At 35.6% G+C, this 10,471-nt stretch overlaps 1 protein-coding gene across 4 annotated transcripts; it reads right to left on the bottom strand.

Moving 5' to 3' along the window:
• Window positions 1–595: 595 nt before the first annotated feature.
• LOC131525890 (zinc transporter ZIP4-like) lies at window positions 596–10,223 on the bottom strand. 4 transcript variants are annotated; one of them, XM_058753882.1, is made up of 13 exons: window positions 10,155–10,223; window positions 9,853–9,950; window positions 9,054–9,353; window positions 8,744–8,933; window positions 7,826–7,974; window positions 7,243–7,414; window positions 5,779–5,951; window positions 4,702–4,860; window positions 4,217–4,312; window positions 3,521–3,572; window positions 2,752–2,904; window positions 2,215–2,402; window positions 612–1,431 (listed from the first exon to the last, which is right to left on the bottom strand). In XM_058753882.1, exons 3-13 carry the CDS (start codon window positions 9,288–9,290, stop codon window positions 1,303–1,305), a joined length of 1,698 nt encoding a protein of 565 aa, XP_058609865.1. In that variant the 5' UTR covers window positions 9,291–9,353; window positions 9,853–9,950; window positions 10,155–10,223; the 3' UTR covers window positions 612–1,302. The 4 variants fall into 4 exon arrangements, with proteins under 4 accessions (XP_058609866.1, XP_058609867.1, XP_058609865.1 ...); XM_058753881.1 differs by lacking the exon at window positions 10,155–10,223 and having other exon boundaries at window positions 707–1,431; window positions 9,853–10,148; XM_058753883.1 differs by lacking the exons at window positions 4,702–4,860; window positions 5,779–5,951; window positions 7,243–7,414; ... (3 more) ...; window positions 9,853–9,950; window positions 10,155–10,223 and having other exon boundaries at window positions 596–1,431; window positions 3,521–3,588; window positions 4,217–4,257.
• Window positions 10,224–10,471: the final 248 nt, after the last annotated feature.

Below are 10,471 nucleotides of genomic sequence, written 5' to 3'. Positions count from 1 at the left end.
AATCGATTCAAACTCACCTGTGTTTCAAATTGTGTGGACAGAATATAACTGACACACAAACTTCATAGAAGAATAGTTCATTCAGATGTTTGTCATCATTCACTCACCTTCGTGACATTGCGATTGATACTATTGATTTACCTTATTTGTCCCTCGTGAGGGAAATTTGTTTTGGGCAATACAGGTAAAAACTGCATGACAAAGTACCAACATCCATAATAACAATCACACAGTTGTGTCCCTTGAATTAGAGTTTACATAAATGCATCACAAGGGTTTTATATGCCTATGTTAAAAAATGGTTCAAATGTTTCATTTCTGACCCTGATACAGACAGTATTTCTGAGTAATGCCTTAATACATGGTTAGCTTTCTTAGTGTAAATACCATTCAATTATTTTAAGTGGCATTCGTTTTAAAGTTTTTTTTTTTTCTCCAAGGTTTGCAGTTATTGGTCTGTGTTTTAAATTGGGTGTGTACTTGTGAAATTTCAGAGACACAAGTCGTGTGAGTCAGAAAAAAATGAAACTTCAGCATTTCGGTTTGAAGACGAAACAAAATCATTGGCTTTACCACAGCGCTTTCAGCCCTGCAATCTTGAACATGACTAATAATACACTCGCATACATACGTAAGACCATAATTCTGAAGAGAATCCTTACATAACATTTATGAAAGCACAGACTATGAGTGAATGTTTTCAGACTAGGACAAAAGCTACAGATCACCATTAGTTTATTTATTCATAGGTTCTCTCACTACACATCATGACAGAAGCTCACTTCATGCTTCATATTAGCAGAATTTCATGAATCAGTAAAATTCATATATCAAGTGTATCTTATGGTACATTTTTAACCCAATTTCCTCTTTTCAATACAACACAGAAACAACCTTTACAGATTGCAATGAACTAGTTAAAAAAGAAATTTAAATTGAAGGATAGGAGTCTCATGAGAAAGTGCTGATGGCCATAAAAAGCCATTTATCCAGTGTAAATAAATTGATTTGCATGGCTGATTCATCTGTTGTAAAAAAAATTTAAAAGTATTACAGTAATATTCTTGAAAATAATGTTAACAAATATGTAATTCTGTTTTTCTTTTTCTGTAAATTTCTCTTCTGTTCCCAACAAAAACTAAGTATTAAAAATAAAAACAAGGTTTTAAAAATATTCCATTTCAAAACATGGCAGCACTAAAATGTTCTTGTATATCCACTGTTTAAGTGACAATCACACAAACATGTTCGAGGAAGAGAATATGATAATGATAATGCACAAGTACAATCCTGCATCATTTCCTAGATTCCTATCTGATCTTCATATAAAGACAGGAGTAATAAAATCCCCCATCCAGTCAACAGACCCAGATTCTGCAGCAGAAATATCAGCCATGGCTTTTTACTGTCCACATGAATCATAGATGGAAGCTAGACAGGAAAAAAACAGAGAAATTGAAGGATTACACTTGTTTCAAGCTACACACTCCGCAGGAAACTACAATTTTTACTTAACAGGATAGTTCACCCACAAATGAAAATTCTGTCATGTGTCACCATGCAGACCTTTAAGTTGTTTCAAACCCGTTTCTTTGAAGAATGTTGATAACCAAGTTGATAAGTTGACGGTAGCCATTGACTTCAAAGGAAAACATACTATGGAAGTCAATGGCTGTTTGATTACCAACATTCTTCAAAATATGAGGCCAAAATTTTCATTTTTGAGTGAACTATCACTATCTCACACCACTGGGAAGAATTGTGAAATAAAGTCACAATTAACTTTTCATTTTCATTCTGTGATTGAACTTAACTTGCGGTTGAGTTTATATCTCACTATTTTGTTTGTATCTTGCAATTCTGTCCTTTTTCTCAGAATTGTGAGAAAAAAAATATTACCAATTACCTTTTTATTTTTTGTTGCATGGCAGAAACCAAAAAAACAAAAGTGCATGATGTCAACTTGGTCAAGTTTTGTCAAGTTTTTATATCTCACAATTTTATCTTTTTTTTATCAGAATTGCGAGAAAAGAACTCAGAATATTTTATTTAATTTTTTAATTTATTAAGATTTTTATTCTGCAGCAGAAACAGGCTTCCATGTTATATAGAGGATGACGCTTACAATTTGCACACAATACGGCAGCTACTTTGTGTAGTTTTGCTCTGTTAATGAGAAGAGTTACAAAAGAAGACAGAAAGTACCACGCGTACCATGTCTGCGAGGGCGATGTAGAGGAAGAAGCCGGCGGTGATGGCAGAAATCCACTCCTGGGCGATGGTTTGAGTGGAGACGGACAGTGCGATGTACAGGCCGATGAAGGAGGTGAGAGCGCTGCCCACGTTCAGCAGCAGAGCCTTTCTCACCGACAGACCGCAGTGCAACAGCATCGCAAAATCACCTGACCAAACACAAAAACACAATGTCTGTATGACATTTCACAAGCTAAAACAAAGAAACCCAAATGATTTTGCATCATGAAAAAGAAGCATATAACAGGCTCAGTGCCATTTGTTTTCTTTGTTGTTTTGATTAGTCAGTAATGTAGCCTACATTGTGTTACTGCACAAAACAGTTACGTGTTATTTCAAGGGTATGTAGAAAACCAAACCTCAAATGTTTCTAAAACGCCTTAGTATTCAATATTTACACAACATTCAAAGTCTGTCTTAACAAGCTTTTATTTTCTAGTTGTTTTTAATGCATTTTTGTGGCTAGATTAGAGTTTCTCTCAAATAAACGTATCTCACCTAACTCGTGTGGCAGCTCGTGACACAAAACGGCCAGCGACGTCGCCAGTCCTGAGCGCCACGACACGGAGAACGCAGCACCCATGGCCAGACCGTCCGCAAAGTTATGAATCCCGTCACCAATGGTGATCATAAACGGCAGCAGACGCTTCTCTGAGAGACACGAGAAAGATTCACACTACTGTTAAAATCATAAATGACATTATTCAATTACAAAAATCACCTGCGGATGAAACGGAGTGATGAAACTAAAAATAATGAAAACGAAGACTATAATAGGACCAAGAGTTAAGATATCATATATATATATATATATGGGGTGTGTCACCATTTAAATTTTCATTTTATAATTTCATTTAATTATTTTATTATTATTTTATAATTTTATTTAATTTATTTTACTATATAATGATTATATACAATCTAAATAAATATTAATTACATAATGTATAATAACAATCTAATCTTTTTTCACCATTTAAATGAGAATCTTGCTTGTCATGAAAATAAAAAGCTCTATTAACTATAATAGTATCTCAATAATGCTAAAATAACACTGGTATATACGTCAGTGTTAAAAGAAATATGACAGCAGGCACCTTTTACAACCTCAGTGTGTGTAAATGTTACTTTACTAACAGGTCATTTTACTCCCTTAAATGTGTGTCATGTTACATCACAAACATGTTGTTAACTCTAATAGGCGTGTAATTATTTACAGTCATGGCTTCGATGTGTCTAACGCAGACTCCTGACAGCATGCACTGACCTCGAGTGCTAATCGGCTCCAGGAGGGACTTCTCGTTGTTTCGCTCATCCACCTAAAATCAGGACAGACTGACAGTATTACAAAACTGATGATCACAGAGGAAGAAATGGGATGAATTCAGTGATATTTCTGCATATTCATATTTCTAATATTTTTTGATGGTCAAAAAAATGTATTATACACAATGCATGATGTATATTGCAATAAAAAATTATTTGACTCAGTATTTTTGTCTTGATTTTTCAGTACAAATATCTAAACATATATTAGATTGAAATTTCAAACAAAAAAATACTGATGTCTGAATTTGATGGTCAAAATAAATCAGACATGTTATGGATAAATATTATATACACTGCAAAAAAGAACAATTGAAAAGATAAATAATAGAGAGAAGTCCACCTACGAAACCCACATTTTCTTATCTAACCTAACCTAGAAAACTAAAATTGGTAAATATTAATTCATTAATTAACAATGAACAGCAACATTTCTGATTCACATAGCAAGAAAATCTCAGACTATTGTCTGTAAATCCTGAAATGACCTCTTATTTCCAACAATTACCGTCTGGGTTTGTGAAACATGATTTCATCTGACCTCCTCAGAGAACACTAGTTGTGTCCATTTTTTTGTGTTTGTGTAGTGTTTTGTAACATTATAACTTCTTCATTCACACAAAGAAGACTTTCTCACCAGCTCGTCCTGTGAGGTGGAGTTGTTGTTGTTTCGCTGTGTTCTTCTGCTCTGGAACATCTGCAGAACTTTGCTGTGGTTATGAGGGTCAGACTCCTGCAGCAAACAGACAACAGAGGTCATTTACAGCAAAGACAGACCCTTCAAGAACAGCCAGTTCATTTGGCAGCCATCTTGCCATTGGCCATTTTGTTTTAAAGCAAGACATGCAGGCAAAACCATTCTGTTTTCTTGCACTGGTCAGTTTTGAGATTTTGGGCTATTTTGTTTCCATAACATTATTTTAGACTAGTGGAAAGAAAATATCCAAAATACACTTTGTGTCTAGATTTCAATTACAATACATACTTTTTAATTAAGTTTAATTCCTATCTGGATTCATCTGATTTGTATAACTTTTTTCAGAAAAATATGGCTTGATAGTATTTTCTGATTTAACTTTTTTGATAAATTTACGGTGTCTGAAGAAATTTGACACCACTCACTCCATCATGATGATGACCGTGTCGAGTGATGATGGCGAAGATGGCTTCCATCAGATAGAAAACATAGATGCCCCCAATGACCACCAGGGGTTTGTAAATATAGTCAAGGTTCTCTTCCTCATGACTGTGTCCTTCTTCATGCGCATGAAGACCTAAGAACTACACAAACACAATCAGTCACAAAGCAATGAAATTTAAAGGAATAGTTCACCCAAAAATGAAAATTTGCTTAAAATGTACTCACCCTCAAGCCATCCAAGATATAGGTAAGTTTGTTTCTTCATCAGGACAGATTTGGAGAAATTTAGCATTACAGTACATCACTTGCACATCGATAGATCCTCTGCAGTGAATGGGTGCCATCGGAATGAGAGTCCAAACAGCTGATAAAAACATCATAATAATCCACAATTAACATCTTGTGAAGCAAAAGGCTGCATGTTTGTAAGAAACAAATCCATCATCAAGGCATTTTTAATTTTAAACCATTGCTTCCAGCTAAAATACAAGTCCTCTATCCATAATATTGCTTTCTCCAGTAAAAAAGTCGTTTAATCTGAATCAGGAGAGAAATATGCACAGATCAAGCACTGTTTACAAGCAAAAACAGTCCAAAATAGTTCCAGTGATATGAGAGGACAACAGGGGATAGACTTTCATTGCAGGAAGTGTTACTATGGATTATGGGTGGGTATTTTGGCCAGAAGCGACGGTTTAAAGTTAAACCGCTGTAATGATGGATTTGTTTCTTGAAAAACCCACAGCTTTTCACAAGACATTAATTGATGGACAGGAGTGGTGTGGAATACTTGTGGATTATTGGGATGTTTTTATCAGCTGTTTGGACTGTCATTTTGACGGCACCCATTCACTGCAAACGATCCATTGGTGAGCAAGTGATGTAATACTAAATATCTCCAAATCTGTTTCAATGCAGAATCAAACTCATCTACATCTTGGATGGCCTGAGGTTGAGTACATTTTCAGCCAATTTACTGTACTCTTACAGTTCTGTTTATTTCCACTCTGTTGCAATTAAATGAAGACATTTCTAAGCCTTTTTTGCCGGCTGCTCACCATAGGAAGCAGATGCAGAAGAGCGTCTCCCGTGAGGGATCCTACAGCCAGACTGATGCAGAACTGGATGCACATCTGAAACACTTGCGTGCACCTGGAGAACAGCAGCACCACGATCCCAAACATGGCCATCAGACAGACGATAATGTTGGCGAGAGTGGCATATCCGTATCCTGGGCACAAAGGGCTTATTCAGTGATTGTATGAAAAGAGATCACTGTCTCACAGGTATACCGTCGTTCAGACTGCTTTTTGTAAACAGCTACAGGTCATTCAGATGGAATGCCGGCTTTGTTTTTCTCCAGGAAGAGATGGTAATTAAAACAATCAGTCACAGTGTTTGGGAATTTTTCTGGATCTCCTTGTTCTGCTGAGGCCAAGAGACCGATGCCAACAAGAACTAAATATTGTGGGAGAACCAGAACAGCCAGCAGTCATGTATCATTGCTGAGCAAATGTCATGTTTCTGATACGCAAACTAAATGTAAGTGATCATCTAAACTTTCACTATCATTGACAAGTACATATAATAAAAACTCTGTACTTGCTCACAAACTAAATTTTCTAGTTGTAGTATAAGGTTTTTAAGCTTTTTATATTATGCCACTGCTCAAATGTTCGGGGTCTGTAAGATTTTTTATGTTTTCGAAAGAAGTCCCTTTGGCTGCATCTATTTGATCAAAAATACAGTAAAAACAGTAATACAGTGAAATATTTTAAATAAAATAACTGTTGTCTATTATAAATATTTGAACATATAATTTATATCTGTGATAGTAAAGCTGTATTTTCAGCATCAGTGTCACATGATCCTTCAGAAATCATTCTAATCTATTGATTTGCTGCTCAAGAAACATTTCTTATTATTATCAATCTTGAAAACAGTTGTGCTGCTTCATACTTTTGCGGAAACCATAGAAATTATAAACATTATAAATGTCTTTACTGTCATTTTTGATCCGTTTAATGCATCTTTGCTTAATAAAAATATGCATGTAGTAGTGAGATGGCCATATATCTTCAAGAGAGATTAATATGACTATTTTGAAATAACCAGCATAGACCAATTATTTTCTTGCACAGACGTCTTTGTTCCCTTTGTTCAAGTGAAACCATATTTAATATAAATTTTTCTGTTTTAAGGGTTTGAGTAAATATTTCATGTTCATTCATTTTCTGTCATTTTGAATATTTTATATATCCATATGTTTATACACACAAAACACCAGTACAGTACTACTGTATATTAATGTTTGTCACTCCCGTCAAATTAAATTGGCTTTACATAATGTTTTACATAATTAAAAAAATACATGCAGTTCATAACGTTTGCTGTTACTTCATTTAATTACTGTAGTTCAAGTTATATATGTTTATATCAGCTACCAGTTGAATGGCACAGAGATTAGCAGTTTGCACATTTTGGTTTGTTACTGCTTATTAGTTTAGACTATGCTCACTCACTCTCAGCGGTGCTCAGAGAATCAGGGGTCATGTGGGTGAAAATGATCTCAGAACAGCTTCCACTGAGGATCTGCTGAATCAGAGCAGGACTGAGCTGTGTGAACTGATCTCTGGTCAGTGATGAAGAGTTCAGCTGGTAGATCCTCAGAAGGTCTTCAGCGCTAAAACACATCTGCAGGCAAAACAACCAAAAACAATCTGAGACATGCATATTATATTAACACGTTTTAAACATGCATATATTAAAATAGATTATTTGGCTTTACTCACTTTCATTGCTCTGACAAGCATGCATGCATTAGTGTGCACTATTATTAGTTGCATGGATGTCAAACAACAGTCTTTTTTATACATCATAATTTCACTCTGATTATCATTACAGACAGGTGTCATGCACGGTCTCAGATTGCAACGTATGTCACAACATCCATCAAGACATCTAAACATCAATCATGTTCCAGGCCTCAAAATAATTTATTGCCCATCTGAATGATTGTTCTCTTCATCAAACTCTAAATGATTCGATTTCTGTAGCATGCATTAATTTATCATGATGCCCCAAGCAAACATTGCAGTATCTTACTGTGTCCCAGCTGCTGTTGCTATGGTGATCGTCCTGATGGCTTTGTCTAGGGGTCGGTCCGCTGCGGCGGGGTTCATTCTCAGTGTGGGCATCATCATGGTCATGTTCCTCTCCACCCAGTTTTAGCATCTTCAGAAGCTCTTCAAAATCTGGGTAATAATGGTATCATTAGAAAAGAGCGCAAATGTTCAGCGTTAAACAAAATACTGTGCTTAATGCTTAATGTTAAAAACATGAAGCTGCAGCCAGAAGGACCTTTTTAAGTTCTATATTAACCATTTGTGTAAGAAAAGCCAAGGTTATGTGTCGATTCCCAGTTCAGATGCCTGAACTGATCAAATGTTTGCTTTGAATGCAATGCATAAACTTTGAATGTTTATGCAATTTACTGTAAACATATTATAAATGCAGAACACAGAAACCTACACTTAATTATCTTCTTACTCAGTATTTTTGTCTTGTCCAGTGCAAATATCCACACTTAAATTAAGATTCATTTACTTAAGAAGCAAAATGAAGTAAGATTAAGTCCTGTTTCCTGAACAGAACATAAAAGAAGAAATAAAAAAAGAAAAAAACTTGCGTCATATTTTTCTTTATTGGATATTGTTCTTGTTTTAAGCATAAACTCCCTTAATTTTGACAATTTTTTTTCCTTCAGAAAACAAGACCTGATTGACTTAAGTCAGTTTCCATCTCATGTAAATGTATTTTGATTTAAGTATGTTTAGATATTTGTAATGAAAAACAACACATTGGTGTGACATTATTTATTCAGATTGATTCTGTCACATTAAAACATATTTTTGCTTGAATGTTTTAGCAAAAGACAGACAAACAAACAAAAAAAAACAAATTCAACAACATGAAACAAATTTTAGGTTAATAACATAATCAGGATTATCAAAACAGTCATACCATGAAGTGTAAAATTATCAGAGGCAAAATGGCTGAAGATGTAATCCAGAAAGTAGTCTTGCTCAGGAAGGACAAGTGATCTCATACAGTCTCCACGCAAAGCATGATAGAGGATATTTGCAAAAACAGCATCCAGCTCTATGTGATGATCACCGCTCTCTTCCAGGATGTCTTTTAGTGAAAGACAGGACTGAAAATGTGGACAAACAAATTACAGATGTGTCTTAACGTGTATCATGGCCATGTTACTTATACATAGAATGGTGGGGAATTAGCACTTTTAGTTTAATCCTAAATTGCAGTTACTGACCTCATGTGTGTCTGGCTGATAGTATTTTTCCATCTCATCAAACAGCTGCTCCAAACCCTCATATTCTGTAGTACTAATCTCCTTATGACTGCTGGTGGTGTTGTCATGGCCTAAGATCATTTGGATGAAGTGATGGGTCTCTTCACCCCAACGGCCCTCCCGTATGGCCCCACAGGTTTCCAGCGGAGAGCTCAGGAACAGACAGCATCCAGGGGCCACTGTGAAGAAATCCTCCATCTGTAGCCCCTGTGAGCTGCTGTAATTACTCAACAACTGGTGCAGATGTTCAACAGACAGGCACTATACAGGAGAGAAAGAGAGTGATTTCAAGATTTCTGTGTAATGATGGAGTCTGAACATGGAACACGTTCACAGTTAAAGTTTGTGCAATTTCATTTGGCTATCATAAATGTGAAACAGATACTTGTGACAAAGAAGTCACGAGATGTCGCATAAAATGTGCTTTGCTGGTATAGAGACAAATCTTAATGATCCTTAAAGGCTTCATTTACTTTTTTTTTTTTTTTTTATAAAATAATTTTTAAAACATGAGCTGGTAATGTTCTTGGCACACTGTATGGTATGTTCTCTTCTTCATAACAGATAGGCTGTATAACATGTAATATAATGTCAATTTTTCATTTTTCCTAATAAATATGTCTGTAAGTCATTAAAACATCACTATAGTCAGTCTCTCTCTCTCTCTCTCTCTCTCTCTCTATATATATATATATATATATATATATATATATATATATATATAATGAACAGGTCTTGAAGTTCGTCAAATCCGTCTTACCTTTCCACACGACACACCGGAGCACTGCTCGCGGTTCTCCAGCAGTTCAAACACCGAGAGAAGCGCATCCTCCGTGAGGAACTCCTCACCTGGAGACACTAAATCCACAATTCTCGCGTAAATATCCTTTTTACCGCCGCGCGCGCCTGTAAACAGACTGAGGCAGGTCACACAGAGAAATAAAACTCCCCTAGTCTCCATGGTGTGTGTTTTGTCCTTAACCTTATTGCGGCGACAGACTGTCCACACACACACACTCACTCACAGGTGCTTCAGAGTTCCTCACACAAGTGATCGTTTACCTGTTCAGGTAAAGCTCCTGTTGTCCTCCACACTGAACGCTGATTGGTTGGTCAACAGAAACTCCCTTCATCTGCACAGAGGGCTTCGAGTCATTGAAACATTTATTTTATTTTTTTGAGCAGTTTGTCACTTTTAAGTTAACAGATCATCAGCAAAAGTGGGAGAGCGTTTTTAAGTTTAAAGCAAATATGTTAGTTTTAAATGCCTAAAATACATTTAGATCAACGTTCTTCTATACAAGTTATATAAAATAAAAATACTTTCATTTGGTGTTTTTTATTATATCTATGCATGACGTTCCTCATTTTAATTGTAC

The sequence above is a fragment of the Onychostoma macrolepis genome, chromosome 19 (assembly GCF_012432095.1).
Source record: "Onychostoma macrolepis isolate SWU-2019 chromosome 19, ASM1243209v1, whole genome shotgun sequence".
In the NCBI taxonomy this organism is placed as follows: Eukaryota; Metazoa; Chordata; class Actinopteri; order Cypriniformes; family Cyprinidae; genus Onychostoma; species Onychostoma macrolepis.
The sequence above is the reverse complement of the archived record's forward strand: the minus strand, read 5'-3'. Positions and strand labels throughout refer to the sequence as shown.